The 16,923-nt window shown below is 40.7% G+C and overlaps 1 protein-coding gene across 9 annotated transcripts in view; it reads left to right on the top strand.

The window, feature by feature from the left end:
- Window positions 1-16,923, top strand: part of kirrel3b (kirre like nephrin family adhesion molecule 3b) — a 169,100-nt gene that overhangs the window by 132,714 nt on the left and 19,463 nt on the right. For all 9 annotated transcript variants that reach the window (XM_086261252.1, XM_086261248.1, XM_086261246.1 and 6 more), the window contains exons 7-10: window positions 3,393-3,498; window positions 10,302-10,450; window positions 10,608-10,735; window positions 11,208-11,334. In XM_086261252.1, coding sequence (XP_086117378.1) covers window positions 3,393-3,498; window positions 10,302-10,450; window positions 10,608-10,735; window positions 11,208-11,334 — 510 coding nt within the window. The remainder of the gene's footprint in view (window positions 1-3,392; window positions 3,499-10,301; window positions 10,451-10,607; window positions 10,736-11,207; window positions 11,335-16,923) is intronic.

Raw genomic sequence — 16,923 nt, 5'->3', positions numbered from 1 at the left:
CCCACAGTTAAGTCCACGCAATTAACAGCTTGCAACGTTAAGAAAAAAAATGTACTGGGCAGCTAACACTATTGCTCGAGGCATGGATGGCTTTCCTGTTTTATTAGGACATACACCCATGTGCACTTTCATATGCACACAAAACCCCTTGAATGTCTGCCTTCGCTCACAAACACGTGGATGCACACAGTTCGCCGCTCGGTGCCTGGTTGACTGTGGCCTTCGGTTGTTCCATCCGCAGTATTGTTGTTTTCTCTATTGGCCCAGGGAGAGCTGGCACAGGTGGAGCTCGTGGATTTGAAGAGCTCATGGTAGAGTAGTTGGTGGGAGGTGGTTGGAGGTGGGGTAGGGGTGGGAGGTGGGGAGGACTGTTCTGGAGGGAAATGAGTCTGCTGATGGGGAATATGGTGTGCGAGTAGGAAGGAATATGACACCTGGACCACCCCCCTCTCTGGGTTTTTGTGGCAGCTGAGCCAGCCTAGAGCATCTGCACAGCCACAGGGTAAAAAGCAGTTTTCCTGCACTTCATACACACACACACACACACACACACACACACACACACACACACACACACACACACACACAGTCGTACAGAATCACACTTCATAACTATACACAAAGTTGTTTGGCTTCATTTCAGTGGCGTTTGGGTGTTTCTTTAATTCTATGTGGAATCTCTTTGCCGACCACACTGCTCTTCATCCACATCCAAACACAGTTCCTGCTTCTTTTTTTTTTACTGAACATAGAGCAGCTATACCTTTGAAACAGATGGCTACACCAGCAACAAACTCAGATCCAGCGCTTTCCCCTGGTGGCTGCTGCCTTACCAGTATTCCACTAGTATCCCAGAAAAAAGTGCTTCCACATAACACCATGTCTTAGATTACATTTGGTTTTACTAACTTACAGTCAAGGGATAAAAATAGTTGTAATTCAAAACACTTTGTTCACCTGATTTTCCAATAATAATACTAATACACTTGAACAACTACTGGTTATTTATATATTAAATGATAATTTTCTCAACACTGAACAAAATGTGCCCAGCATAATTACAGAAACCCTGCTGAATGAATCTCCGTCTGTGAAACGGTGAGGTAAATAGCTGCTTGTTTCACACGGGACGGGTTTGATATGGAAATGAATGCACATCTTCAAAAAGAATCCCACCTTTGTCAATTAGGACAAATTAAGTTGTTTATTAATTTTGCATAATGTGAATATTTTTAATTGTAACACCCGTTTTAATTGTACCTTATAACATTATTTTAATTGCAGCGTATTGCACTGTGGACTATTCACTGTGTGCAAATTGCCGTTAGCCGAAACTCATTATCAAGTCAAGTTTTCCTTTGATTTGCTCCTTAGAAATAATATTTGAGAATAAAAATAGCATGTTATCCTCCACACCTGTGAAGCACACTACAGCGTTACTTAACAACAGCTCCCAGTCTTCTCATGAGCGGTATGAATATTTCTGAATATTATGTCTTTGGGGACAACACCAACCCCAGCATTAACCCTGCTAATTCTGCACAATGAGAATATGTCATTTGTGTTTTTAACACACTCTTCTGCAAGTCTTGGCAGCGAGTTAGTTAGTGTTAGTGTTAGCACTTGTGATGAACTACACCTCACAGGGTTACAATATGGCTTGAAAAACTTAGGAGAACAAACTATGCTAACTTGTCACAACTGCTCTAACTACCACTGTAATCTGTTTTAAGACCACCAGATTTAAATGACTTTTACCTGTAGTTTTTATTTTGGAGCATTTTACTTATGGTTAGCATTGTCAACACCCTAACTATAAGTACAGTCTGATTTAAGTTATGGTTAGCGGTGGGGTAGTGAGAGAAGGGTAGGGTTAGGGTAGCAGTTTGCTCATTGACCAAGAGTTTTACAGCAAACATAACCCCGACAAACAGGCTCTGGTGTCCTAAGTTATGTCGTAACATATTTGCTACGAGGTCGTTTTTTTCAGTCAGTGGTATTCTGCACTCGTATTTGTAGTCACTGCACTCGCTCGCCTGGAATTAGGGGAAACTTCCAGTGATTATTTCACCCAGAGATTGTCGTTCATTTTCCATTGGTTTGGGGTTCCCACATTGATGAGAATCACTTCCTCTTTGTATGCAGCTTAAGTAGCTAGCAGCTGTGGCTAATAATAAAATATTAATGTTGACATGGGAGCTAAGCAGCAAGCAGCGCTGGCCCTGACTGTCTGAATGTTAATAATCTAAAATTCAAAATCTAAAATCTAAAAAAGGTTCAGTTTCTGGTAAAGTCCCAGAGTGACGCAAAGAAAAGTCTACCAGCAACTAGACAGAAACAGTGGCAGCCAACCTTACAAGCCACATCTGTTTAACAACAAAAATATGTCGCCAAGCATAGAACTACCTCAAACTGCTGTATTTCTTTTTATACAACAGTATATGTAATACTCACACATACATGTATATGTTTTACCATGTTTATTTCATTTTATAAATGTTTTACAGTATATCATACCGCTTGAAAACACTGTTGTCACTGATGTTATTGTACTTTATTTTTAAGTATTTAAGTATTTTTGAATTTTTTTTTAATTGTAGTATCAAACACCGTGTCAGGTGTTTTTTTTTTTGTTTTTTTGGGGGGGGGGGGGGGGTTGTTGGGGTTTTTTTTGTTGTTGGGGGCATCAGTTTGAGTTTGAAATTCTAGCATTTTGTCAACCCTGCACAGCTAAATCAGTTTTTGGGCAAATCTGGGTCCTTCTAAATAAAATTAATTAGTCCTTGTTGTCATGAACCCGACTGCACAGCCAGGACAAAAAGGCAGATGCCCACAGAAGCCAATTAAAAGCTTGTTTGTTTTAAATTAATGAAACAAAGAACAGTCTTAAACTAACTATGGTGTGTGTGGCCAGTGTGATGAGTGGTGTAAGTGAGCGCCTGAGTGATGAAATGGTGTATGCAGTGTTGCATGCTAGTGCAAGAAAGCAAACCATAATCCAAAACGGTGCCTTGGGGAGCCACATAGCAGCTACGCTCTAAGGATATCTGCAGAGCACCGGTCCAGTGAGACCAGGTATTGCCAGCCTTGATGATTGGAAAACAAGCCACACCCCCTCTCCAGCACCTGCCACACCAACAAGCTTAAAGGAAAGCAGGGTGGAGCGGGTCGTCTTGTATTTTGAGGCTGCATGTTTCCCCCCACTATTTATAAGGGTATTTTGTCTCCTTTGCAAAATTAGACATAATTTTCACTTTTCTTGCTGAGTCTTTTTCAGCCACAAACAGTGTTGACAACAAAGTGTTTGTCTCAGGTTTACAGTTCACTGCAGCATGTTTGAGGAGGCTGCCAGTTCGGTAATTGGTTGTCTTTGTGTCTCTATGTTTTTATAGATCTCCCACTTGTAAATCTCTCGGTGGAGCCTCAGCCTGTTCTGGAGGGCAACCTCGTAAAATTCCACTGCTCCGCAAAGGCCAACCCTCCTGTCACACACTACAGGTGAGATCATTAAAGAGTATGAAAACAAGTCATGAATGCTCAAACCATGATAATATAGTGTACAAGAACAACGCACCACGGTAAACTTTAAATGACGTCTTTTCTAATTGACGTTGCCAGCGGATGATACATTTTCACACAGAGTCAGAATTAACGCTTCATTATTGATCACATTCATCATTGTCAGCCAGCTCCTTATGATGTCATGACACCATTATATATGCCCACACTTTAAAATGAAGAGACGAAAAGGAACGTTTCGCCAAAAAATACACCTTAGAAACCTTCATGTTTTACTGAGCTGCAATAAACCAGTGCAGGGCTTTGTTGTAGAGCTGTTCACCTCCCTTGAACTTGAAATGTCCCGTAGTGTTTTCGTGCAGGGCTCGTACATAATTTTTATTTTCGTTGTATTTTTAAATGAGTCACATGTTTGAAAGATTGGATATTATTATCGCGCTTGGATTCAGTGTTTTATTGTGAGGGTCACAGCAAGATGTGTCACAAGATGTAGCAATTTTACTGACTCACTCGGTTAAATCATCACATTAGAACAGAATAAAGAGCGAAGTTAACAGATCAGAATGAGCAAACTCTTCATCACGAGGCAGACATTAGTCTAATTAAAAAAGAAACGCAAGTTCTTGTAGACAGATCCCAGCTTATCTTATGTTGTCACCACTGTGAAGCATTGTGACGGGTGCTTCTGAGTGGTGCGGGGCAGAGACATATTTGTGTATTTGGATGCCTTTAAAAGGGACAAAGACTGCAGATTGGGGAAATCTGTGTGTCTGTGCAAGAATGCAAAGGTTCTTCAGCAGCCCGGTGCAGCAAAAGGGACAGATTAGGGTGCCACTGAAAACCACTTGAATGGCTTGAAGACTGATAACATCGCCGGGGCCCGTATATGCTTTCTTTCATCTTCGGGAAGTTTCCTGACAGTTTTCAGAACATGTTTTCAGTTTCAGCTGTTATGTCAAGGTTGTTGACAAAAATCCCTTTCAGTTCATTTTATCTAAAGTACCAAGAGCCAAAAAATGCCCAAAATGTCATGGGATTTCACCGTTTTTGAAGCCGCTGTTCAAATAAGAAGCGTTTGGAGGTTTTTATTTTCCCCTCCCGTTTTTTTTTATTGTACTGCAACTATACAAGCTTAGAAGGCTGTATACTGTGTGTTTACTTCAAATCTGTTCTGTGTATTTGTCAGACATACACATCTCGTGCTTCAGCTAAACAAACAAATCTTTTCTTTTTTCTGTTTTTTAAGTAGACTGCCAGACAGAGTATTGATAAAATATCATCAAGCCGCTAGATTACATTAGAGTGCATTAAAATAATGGTAAAGTTCATTCAAGTATCTATTTTAACCGATATGTTGGTGGACACACAACCACTCAACTAACCTGGCAGGTTTAATATCAAAGTAAAAACAGAAACAATTAATTTCTAATGCACTGCTTTTCCTCAGCAGTTGCCCTCTTTGTCTGTTAAATCTTGGCTCGTTCTCAGTTGTACATGTTAGCCTGTGTTTATTTTTTTTTTCTTACATCAGTAATTGTAATGGCACAAGGAAGTGGACATTAATTATTCTCATAAAGCCTTCGCACAGCCTTCCAGAAGTGTAATACTGAAGTGATTTGTCAAGAGATGGTTTTCTGTGTGGGAGGTTTTTAAAACCCGGCAAAAAATAAATGGAGTGAAATCGATAGCAAAGGGAATTGGCTGGCTCAGAATCTTGTAATGGTACTGGGAAATGAAATGGATGTACAACATACTCACAGGTGGCAAAACAGAGATGTTGCCTTTTGATGGATCCTGCCCTTTTGAAAAAGAAAAGGGGAGGAAGGGCAGTGATATTGTGGAAAACAAGGTTTGTATTTGATTGTGTAGGTGCACAGCAGAGACAGAACGTCTATCTTACCTGCAAAAGGGATTTCACCTCTATTGTTATAAGACTGGATCAATGCGAGAGCCAGACTTCTCCCCGGGGTATCGAGAGCTAAAATTCAATGGCAGTTGAGATAACTTTTTCTTCTAGTTTGACAAACTAAAAAAGGAAAAATGGTTCGGAAGCTATGCTTAAAGCTTGAGAGAAAAGAGACTAAAAGTGCCATATCCCCTCTTTTAAATCTTATTATTTCTTTTCCTTTCTCTCTCCTCGCCCCACTGTTATTGGCACAATCCACAGTGGGATTTAGAAACCATAATCAGACTAATAATTGCCATTATTTAAAATTTTACTCTTTTTGACAGTTACACAGTTTCATAGTCCCTCATTCAGATTTATCTGCAATTTGTACAAGCACTTTAGGACTTCCATGGACCGTTGCCGTTCAGGTCACGGTAGACTGAGAAAATTTGGGAATCATATCGCTTTCCTGATAGGCTTTGACTAGGGAGAGACCCTCACAAATTTCCCCTCTAGAGAACAATATCACAGAGGAGAGCAGGAAGCTGGTCAAGCAGTGTGGGGCCATTATTCAGTACTAATACACTCTGTCTACCCCAGATCAGATATAGTACAAGGACACAAGAGTTCTTAGACGGATGGTTTCTTTTCCATTCCCGGGAGTGCCATCCATTCCCAGTGTGCACTGCACCACTTTGCCATCCTCCAGTTCAATAGACTCCTGAGACACAGACCCAAGATAGTGGGGGCACTAGTCAAAGGAATGGTGCCTTCTGCTGTTCATAACCTCTCGTGCTTAAACATAGCAACGGTAATAAGACATATTTCCATACCTGAAATGCATGAACTTGTGCCAGATCACAGTTCAAGAGCAAAGAGGAAAGAAGGAGACTGTTGGAAGTGAAGATAAATGCAATGCTCAAAAGAGTGAAATAAGAGTAACTGGCATGTGTTTCCGCTGGCAGTCAGGGAATCAACATACTCCAGGAGGGGAAGACGAGTGGGTTGGAACATCTTCATTACTGTTTATAATGGTTGGGAGAGATAACTGGCAAACATCAGAATCACGCAGCTAGCACACAAGGTTTTCTCGGATCCAAACAAGAAGCCACCAGAGAGAAGAGAAAGAATAACAAACAAAGCAAATCAGGTCCCTCATCTGCCGATACAGCATAGCTGTGCACAGAGCAACTGCAAAACCCATTCCTTTGCATGACACTGTAACAAATAACATCCCAGTCCTCCCAACACTTAAGCGCTGTTGTTGTTGCTACTGCTGGATGGATCGCTTGCATGGCTTACGCTGCTGTGACCATACCCAAAATCAATACAAGCTTGGGACATGGCTAATTTTTACATTCATCATAATCCTCATTGAAATAAGAGAAAAGAAAAAATGTTATGTACAAAAATGCCAAAAAGAATTGTCTCTGTAATTCAGAGCATATTTGCAAACGCACTATCGTGCACCATTTCTGCAAATATACAAGTCAAGGTGAGGGAAGTAAAAAAGCTCAGACTAAACTAAACTGTTTTAATAGCCCCCACCTAAAGCTTGGCATAAATCTAAATGAGTAAACTGCTAGACAAATAAAGATTGTGTGGGGAAAAAAGTCCCTGACTGCACCTTGGAAAGGTTGGTTGGTCTAAAATATTCCTAACTTTTTTGAGGTTATCCTAAACTTTTAAGGACCCACAAAACACTTTTATTATTTGTCAAATCGATATCTGTAGAACCTGCTTCGGTTTCTCCGTAGATCAAAAAATAGCTCTATAATTTATGTCCATGTCAAAATGGCTCTACGCTATTACTAAACCTGCATATTTATTTTACGTTCTTCTGAGAGTAGTCATCACTTTCAATATGCATGGAAGGCAGAATAGAACGGCGCTGTGCCGTGCTTAACCATGCTGATAATAACTGTAGGGCCTGATTTACTGTGAGTCTCAATGCTGATGGCACAGATACCTGCCTAATTTAATTGTTATTGTTTTATTGCCTTAATCACATTCAGCAAATACACCCCCCTCCCCCAACTCCACGTCACTTTCACCCTCAGCTTCCATTAACGGCAGACCTTTTATCTGTATAACACTATTAACTTACACACCCATGAACATTACAAACACATGCACACATTGTACAAACCTGCGCGTTCACACGTAGACACATGCCCATGCACAGAGACACTCAGGCACACAGGATTCACACCCTTTGTCTGAATCAAATCCCTGACTAGAACACAGCAGTGTAAAGTGAGTCAGCTACTGAGTAAGCTCGCACTGGCCCTTCTAACCTCCCAAAGGGAATGCAGGTGTTTGTGTTAGCCTGCTCCAGCTATGTTTAGACATGAGCCTTGGACAAGGCCCAGCACGCCAACAGAGCTTCCATGCTCCCCGCGGACGACGGCGTTCTGTCTCTGCTCCCTCTAACACTGTCAAAGGCTCCCAAACCTGGCAGCCGCAGCCTCCACTCGGGAGCAGCCGGCTGCCTGAACATCTGTGCTTACCCCATTACGACTCCTACAGTATGCCCTGGTAAAGTGAAACGGTGGCATAGTGTTATGTAAATGCAGATGTCATAGCATCACTGTTTGTGTTGTTTTTGCTCTTTATCTTCAGTCATGAACCATCTACTGAGTCACTTTACTTGTTTCAAAGCTTTCGGATCAAATAATCTTCGTGGTTTATAACTTGTGAAATTTACTTAAACTGTTGCACTTTATCCTCTTATGCTCTTTTTTGCTCTTGAATTTCATGCTTTCTTCTGAATTTCAAGAACACATTAAAGAAAATTAGTTTTATTAATTTATTTAATGACCTCAACCCTTGAAAATTTGGCGACTATGTTGAAAAGCAGGGTGTGTGCCAAATAACCAACTAAGTTAAATGAACTCGACCAATTCTGCCAAGAGGGGCGATGAAATATCCAGCCAGAATTATGCCAGAAGCTTGCTGATGGCTACTAAAAGCTTCTGGTCGAGGTGCAACTTGCTAACGGACATTAACCAAGGGTCAAACCATACTTTTTACCCTGTGTGGATTAGAGAAAATAAATCATTTAATAAATTAAATAAATAATGCACCCAATCCTAGCTTTGAAAATCTTTAAAGGTATATGCTGTTAATATTATTATTACAACCTGATAAGAGAAAAGTTTAAAGCAATCATTAAAAGGCCAAAGTTACCATGAAATTCATCCACATGATGAGTGTACGCAAACTGTTTTTAGAAAGCCTGGCTTACCGCCTAAGTTACTTATTTCTTTCTGCTGTTTAAAATGAAGTTCTATGGGGATTTACTCAATCGTGGAGCAAACATCAAGTGGCCAGCCACTTGACCCACTTTAGTTTCATTTTTCTTCAGTGCTGGAAGTTGCTGCTTGGTTTTGTCAGTAGCTGCTTCCAAGAGCAAGAGTAAACTGGGAACCGTTTGCCAGTCTAATTCCTGTACTTCATCCTCCTTCATCGTGCTCTTTGTTCAGTAATCAGTGTCATCATCGACATCATCATTGTCATCATCCTAATCATCATTATTATTGTCTTCATCCTGATTACCAGAACATCGCAAGTGTAATTAATAACGTCTTCGCCATCAACATCTGTATCATCCAAGTCATCTAAACAGCAGCTGAAAAAATAATAATCATATTCAGAATGATGGGAACATCAGCAGTCATCATCATTAACATAATGGTTTTCACATTATTTTTATCTGGAAATGTATAGAATCTACATCCTAAGTATCATTGTGGGTAATGCTCTGCTACTCGAATGATTGGACTTTGCAGATTTACAGCCATACTGTGTTATATTCCGTTTGTGTGTTGTAATCCTCCCACGAGCTGACCAGTTCGCAAACATCAATACTACTTGATTAGACAGGCCTAAAACACCTGTCTGCCCTAATTTCATTATTTTTGGAAGCGCAGGTGTTGCAGTGCTCTCAGCTGTATTGTTGTCACACAAAAACACGGCTCGGAAAAGATCTACTGCCTAAAATAAGCGAGCATGGGAAAGAAAAAAAAATCCCATGAAGCCCAATTAGAATTCTGCTTCAATTCACTTACTGATTGAATGAGGTAATCTGTTCTCATTTAAATGATTTTTAGTCAAGCATGGGGCCAGCTTAGCCATGGAAAACAAATGAGTTCCCTATCCCATGAAAACTCTTCTCGGTACTGGCAGGAATATAAAATGGAGACAAGCACTGGCGCCGCTGTCATTGTTTTCATTTGCCACATCAGCATGCAGCCACATATTTACTGTGGAAGATATCAGCGTGCATGATGCATTGCATGCCCCACAGCACTGTCTAAATTTTTCCAGAGCGATCCGGCACATCCACATGCGCCTTTGCTTCATTTTTATAAATGGGCCTTGTCTGTCGCGGCAGCAGTGAGCCATCCGCGCCACGCCGAGTGAGACGCCACTGCCCGTGACATCATAAAAGTCTCACCTGAACATGTCGGGGGAGGGGGGTCTGTGTCATCGTCACACCGGCTATCATTCACAAACACAAACAGATGCTTTTTAATGCGATCCCATGCCAATTTATTAACGTCAGCTGTTGTGTTTAATACAGTACGTGTCAAGCAATGTCTTCAAAGGTGGAGGAGCTAACCATTTGTCATTCTGTAGTGCTCTGGCACTCTCTGTCTGGCGTAATGAGGAACGTGCTGTCTGCTCCGAGTTGCCAGGGAGCTTGTCACTGCATGGAGGGCTGCCACAAAAATATGCTGAAGCCAGCACAGAAAACCAGCCCCAGAATGATGATTTATTTACACAAAAGGAACACCACCGACACAAGAAGGTGTGAGAAACCTGTCTTAATGTGTTTTCTCCTTTTCCTTAATTTTCCTCACACCCGTCCCGACATCTATCCTAACACCAGGTGGGCCAAAGGGGGAAGTATAATTAAGGAGGTCTCCGGGGACACATACGAGGTCATCGTGGATCACTCCTTCTTTACGGAGCCTGTGTCATGCGAGGTTACCAACCCTCTCGGCAGCACCAACATCAGTCGCAATGTTGATGTCTACTGTGAGTTTCTCCTTCAGTAATCCTACATGCATTCCTTTAATGCCAGCAGCGGAATAATGCATTGCTGCATTACATGTTGTGACACTGAGCTCAAAGAACTCGGGTCTTTATTTATGGATCTATGGATGTTTTTCTTGTTTTGTTTTTTTCCCAATAGTTGGCCCTCGCATGGCTGCAGAGCCTCAGTCCTTGCAGGTTGACCTTGGATCTGATGCTGTGTTCAACTGTGCCTGGACAGGAAATCCCTCTCTTACCATCGTGTGGATGAAAAGAGGCTCTGGGGTGGTGAGTATTTCAGTTTGCATTGATAAAGGCTAACTTAAACCTTATATAATCACATAATACAGCCGAGAGCAAACTTTTTTGTAATTATTCCTGAACTTGTTTCTGCAAAGTACTTTGGGTTATTTTTTCTATCATAGCTCAGTGGTTTGTAAAGTTCCATTAGACCTAATTTTTTTTGTCCCAGCCTCCTGGTGACCTGCTCTCAAGTGAGATCCATTGATTTGATCCTCAAATTCAGTCTCATTCCACCTTTTCTTTTGTCAACATTAAAGGCCAAAGCTTTACTCGCCTGAGCTCAGACCCTAAATTGGATTTTAATAATTGAGAAGAGGTGACCTTTAAGGTATTAAATGGTTCGTGTGCTGCCTTGTTTTTTTTTTTTTCTTCTGTTAGCGCTGCTTTGCTGCCATCACAAATGCAAAGGTGACTTTGGAGTCGCTACATTTGATGATCTTTGACTTCTTTGCCGCAGGTTCTTAGCAACGAGAACCTCCTGACACTGAAATCCGTGAGACAGGAGGACGCTGGGAAATACGTTTGCCGTGCCGTCGTGCCACGTGTTGGAGCAGGGGAGAAGGAGGTTTCTCTTACCGTCAATGGTAAGCTGCAATATTTGCATGTCTTACACAAAAACGGGTATTGATACACCTCCACGAAGCTGTGAAGTGCATGCAAATAGAAGTGTGAGTGTTCAGGTCTGAGGTCAATGGCAGCAGGAAGACAGCAACTTGTCACAAGATTCTGTATCCAGCTTCCTTTGTAGTTTATATAAATCTTCCTCTGTGCAGCTTCCAACAGAATATATAACTGCATTTCTCTTCTCGAGTCTTTTTCATTGAATGTATCTGTTTCTTAGAGACAGCTAATTTTATCAGGCAAGCATAGTAACAAAACACAAACCAGCATACACGGCAAAGGAGCGTTCCATAAAATGATGCTCATGCAAATGAATTTTGCTAACAAAGGTAACGTGATAAAAACCCAGTTCGTTTCGTTAGCTATCATTACTGTGGCAGCTGATGAAACAGGAAAAAAAAAAAAAAACAGACTTTGTGTTTTCACGATCTGGCGCACGTTTCATAAACAGGTGAAATGTACTTAAATGCTAATTATATTCTGCGTGAGTCACAGGGAAGCTGTGTTTTCTGAGGCACTGACTGACTAATGAATACCAGCCTTGGTGGGAGACCTGGCAACTCTCAAACAAATGACTTCATTACCAGTGCTTGATATTCATGGCGCATGCTTCGGTGTGGCAGAGGTTCTTAGTTGTGGGATTTACATGTTTCTTATTTTCCCTCTTGTCCATCTGAAAGAAACCTGTGCAAAACCAAAGGGGGAAAAAAGAAACAAGAAAAAACCCCAAACAAAACAATCCAGCTTTACAATGCCGGCAACGAGATGATGTTGAGTTAATTCTCACAGTGTGTCAATGCACATTTTGAAAGCTAACAAAAGAGTTTGCCTGTAAGCAACACTGGTGCTCATTTGGGGATGAAGATACATCAAGTAGCAAACAGTGTATTTTAAGATTTTCTTTTCAAAATCCAGACGCTAGTTTTGCATATCAGAAAGAATGGGATACCAGTATTCCCTCCAGCACAAGATCAGAACCATGACTTTCTATGAACTGCAATGAACCCCCCTCATTTTCAGCCAGGAATTCAGCTGGAATCAAGGCAGAGAAGAGGAAAATTCATGTGTAATTCTTTTCTCTCCCATCCTTTTGAACATATACTGCCATCTTTTCTGCAGCCTTAATATGTAAACAGAATCCACCATATCCAGTGTGCTGGCGTATCTTGATGCATCTCGTTTCTGCTCATGCATCTGTGGAGATTGTGTTCTTTGTGAAAATGCTGCCACGAGAGAAAGAAGACGGATTGTTTTAATAAAGATTACAACACAACTCAGAGCACACTGGGAAACATGGAACAAAGCTGAAATAGCATGTTTATTCAGTGCCTGCAGACTTAATTCAAGTAAGTTTCCAATGTCTTCTAGTCTTTTATTTGTTCATATTCTTCATCTCTCTTCCTCTCTCTCACACTCTCTCTCTTGTTTTTTTTGTTGTTGTTTTTTTTCTTACCCACCACCTCTTTGCCCGAATTGTTATTTGACATTCAAAGCCTCCTTCCTTTTTACCTCCTTCCTTTTTACCCTTCTGAATAATTGAAATTCATCTCTTCTTCAAAACCACACGAGAAATCCCGAGTCATTTCTTACCCAGACCTTGAGGCGAATCAGATTGTCAAACTCGCGAAAGCGCAAACACTGTGGTTGAAGAGGTGGCGTGTGCCAAGTTCTCTCCCGAGGTTCCTTGATTGTCCCACGACAACGACTCGACTGCTGATACATAAGGTCTCCTTCCCTCTTATCATCCTGCCATCGAACAGCAATGAAAGCGTACGCGCCGCACGGCCGGTTCTCACGATGAATAAACGAACGAATTAGCACTATTTTTGTACAACTTTTTTTTCTGTTTGTTTAGTTTGTTTGTCTTGCACAGACGGCCACAATATATATATACAAATAAACCCCCCAAAAAAGGAGCAATGCTGTGAATGTTTACAGTATTCATGATGCGACAGTGTCTGCTGCACATTCGAATGTTTCTCTGCAGTTTGTTTTCCCTGCAGTTATCTCCTGATTCCTTAACGGCATCGTTTAAATTACATGTGTTTATAATTTGTCATTCCCTCTGTCTCTCCCTCTGTCGCTTTGTGTCACCGGCTCCCACTGTGGCATACCACATAGACATGAGGATTTTGCTTTCCCTGGGGAAGAATGTAATTTAATTATAATCAAACAGCTAGCAGGGGAGGCAGTTTCTGTTTAAGTCACTAATGGATACATATTGCTTACTCTAGACAAACGTTTTTAGAATACATAAGTCCTCAGCTTTTCATACATGGTCGTCAGGTAGATGGGAATACGAGGAAGAGTAGAAGACACGTCCATGTGTGTAGTTACAGTATTTGCATGATATTTTTGACCATTCTGCAGAAACTGGAAGGAGGTGACTTATCTGACATGCTTGAAAGGATTTAGCTTAACTTTTAAGCGCTATATACTCAGGCAGTACATATTAATTAATATATATCCACGTATATGTGTGGTCTGTGTTTGTGTTTGTGGGCATGTGTGCGCCTTTGGGCTATTAATATGTATAACAACACACATACAGTACTTGGGCAGCCCAGGGAGAGAAAACCCATTACCACAGTGAGGGAGAGAGAGAGGGACGGAGAATCCCTCAATATCCCACAGAGCAATGGGTTGTTATAGATCTTTTTTTTCTGCCGTTTCTCTTCCTAGACAGTCTTTATGTGCCAAGTTAATTAGCATTCCTACCTTCTTTAAACTAGCTGTGACACCACATAAGAAAGAAAAGTGCAAGTTAACGAAGAGGAAAACATTTAAGATGCGGCATATTTTATCTGACCGGCTACATTTAAGCTTGGCGAGATATGATCTGCAAGTCTTCCTGCAAGACTTTGAACTCATTTTTTTCCCATTATGTGTACCCCTGATGTGCACTCATTCTGCTCAGCTCAGACATTATTTTTCATATGTAGGGGGAAAAAAACTTTTATACCCTCACTGTGAGGTTTACTGTACAAGCAGGAATGTTCATTCAAAAGTTCAAGCTAGTTCTTGCGGGCTTTTATGATTTTTAGAGCATAACAGTTTTGAAGTCACTAGCTCAAATGTGTCAATTATGTGCAGGGAGGGGACAATTGTTAAGACATCTTGCTCTGAAGATTCAGTAAAGTGAGAAGCAAGGATAGGAGTAGAGTAACAAATGGAAGGAAGTGTGGTTATATTGTGTGGTTATTGACTGCTTGTGGCCATCTTGCAATGCTTTTAGTAACTATGTGACCTGTTTTAGAATATAATGTGCAGCAATATCTATTTTCTATAGTAGTTAACTTTTTATATGGAGAGCACTAATTTGGTCAGGTCTTCTGCTGGTCACTAGGATCAGTTTGTTGTTTCTGGTACTGAGTAAAAAACTGGGACACTTATCTGCGTTATCCTACTTGTATTGCAAAAACATAGCTTAGCTTGCATGTTTGCATGGGTTTCCTCCATTTCTATGGTCTCTTTTCAGAGTCCAAACACATGCGTGTGTGTAATTAGTGTTGATTCATGTGAGTGGGAATGGTTGTATGTGTCTCTGTGTCAGTATTGTGACAAACTTGTGACCTTTTCAAGGTACAGTACTGTCTAAAAGTCTTGACCGACCCCTCAAGATTCCTCAAGACCCCGCGTGCAAATGACTGCCAATAGAACCTACAGTCCAAAAACTGAGTTTGTACAATGCCAGTAATCTTGAAAGTCAATTTTTGGTATCTTTATTCTTCAGCGCAGCCTGAACTCTCTTAGGAAAGCTTTCTTGTCATTTCTTAAGTAATCTTTAGGAATAGTTCTCCAGGCTCCTTAATGGACATTCAAGGCTCTTCTGCTGCCTTTTCTTATGTTCTCTGTCAAAATAATCCCTCTCTGCTTTAATAACGTTGAGGTCCGGACTTTGGGGAGGCCAATCCACAACTGAGAGTGTTTTAATGAATTGGCAGTTTGTTTGTCATTCTAAAAATGAAGAATAAAATCAATTTTAACAAGATCCCCAATTTCACTGTTTGACATGCAGCCCCATACCCTGACAGAGGCTCAGCTGTGTTTAACAGATTCGTGTAGAGACCTTTCTTTCGATGTCTTCTGTACATATTGTTGATGATTCGAACCAAAAGTTCATCAAACCATAAAACATGCTGTCACTTGTGTAATTTGGCTTACTTCAGCCTTTTCTCCCCGTTTCATTTCCTTAAGAATGGCTTCTTGACAGCCACTGAGACCATTTTTGATGAGGCTTCAGTGAACAGTTGATGGATTAAATGAAGGAGCAGGTGCATTTCCCAGGTTCTGTGGCAGGTCTTTGCTTTATTTTCTTTCCTATTTCTTAAGGATACGTCTTTCAGATACTGTTCATCTGCTTTTTAGACTTGCCACTTCTTCTGTTGTTCTCTACTTTTCTGGTTTTCACAGCTCTTTTTAAGGACACCTTGCATTCAGTACAGAAACATACAAAATGTGGAGCTATACCAGGCTTTCAGCTGGAGCACAATAATCTTGTTGGTCCAAAAATACTATTTTATCTTTGGCATTTTTAATGGATTTAATTAAAGAAATGAGAACATATGATGTGTATTTGCAACCGGCTCTTAATAACAGTTTACCTAAAGATACCATTTAAAATCGGTTCTTGGCTAAGTTATCTGTTATGTGAACCACATAACTGGTTCATCCCTTGAGTTAGGTACATTTAGGTACATTTCTTATGCTTGAATGATTCAATTTGATGATGACGATAGGTGGCTTCATCATCAAACAAAATAACATTGCTCTTAAAATGGTCAGGTACAAGGACTGGACTGAAAATGAGTGAAAAAGCAGCCAGTGTAGAAGGAAGAGAAAAACTTGTTCACCACCTCTGTGAATCTTCCCTGTAGTCTTTCTCTTGTCCTTCTTCTTCTCAGCTCCATAGGATGGGTGGATGGAAAGTGGAACTTGCATAGGCAAGTTGAAAGTTGAATTTTAATTCACATTAAAGCTGTTTCAGGTTAAGTGATCATTTGTTCAAATAATGTTATAAACCTATTAAAAACAGCTGCGGTTAGATAAATTAAGCGTCAGAACTCTTTGAAACACTTTTCAATTAAACGATCAGCGCAGTACTCACGTCCTGCTGCAACTCACAGTTTGCTGAAATTGTTAGCAGTGTATGTACTGAAAGTGTGTGTGTGCCCATGTGATAGCTGGAGCTGATGTGGTTGTGCCAGATTATAAACTTATTAGGACGATGACTTTTAAAATTACTTCAACAAAGCCATCGACGGTAACTTTAGGTTAAAACCGTAAAGAAAAACTAGGTCTTTGTCAGCGTCGTGGAGTGCTCGTTTCCTTCACTGTGTGTCCATTCAGTACAAATAAGATGCATCGTCAAACAATCCCATCCTCATTCTTGACGTGTTTTTTCACTCTTCAAAAGTGTTTTCCATAAGAACAGTAAGTGTTACTGTTGACTGATCGTTTCAAGATTGTTGTTTTCATTCAAAATAAATGCTTATGTGCACAAGGCAAGCAAGATGCTCTCGAGTGTAGAATTGTAATCTGTTTTGGGGGTG

This window comes from Aulonocara sp. 'chitande type north' Nkhata Bay, linkage group LG14 (genome assembly GCF_057382095.1).
Source record: "Aulonocara sp. 'chitande type north' Nkhata Bay isolate Kocher_YH1m ecotype deep benthic linkage group LG14, A_spYH_male_GT1.1, whole genome shotgun sequence".
NCBI lineage: Eukaryota > Metazoa > Chordata > Actinopteri > Cichliformes > Cichlidae > Aulonocara > Aulonocara sp. 'chitande type north' Nkhata Bay.
This window is presented reverse-complemented; position numbering and strand designations above follow the sequence as displayed.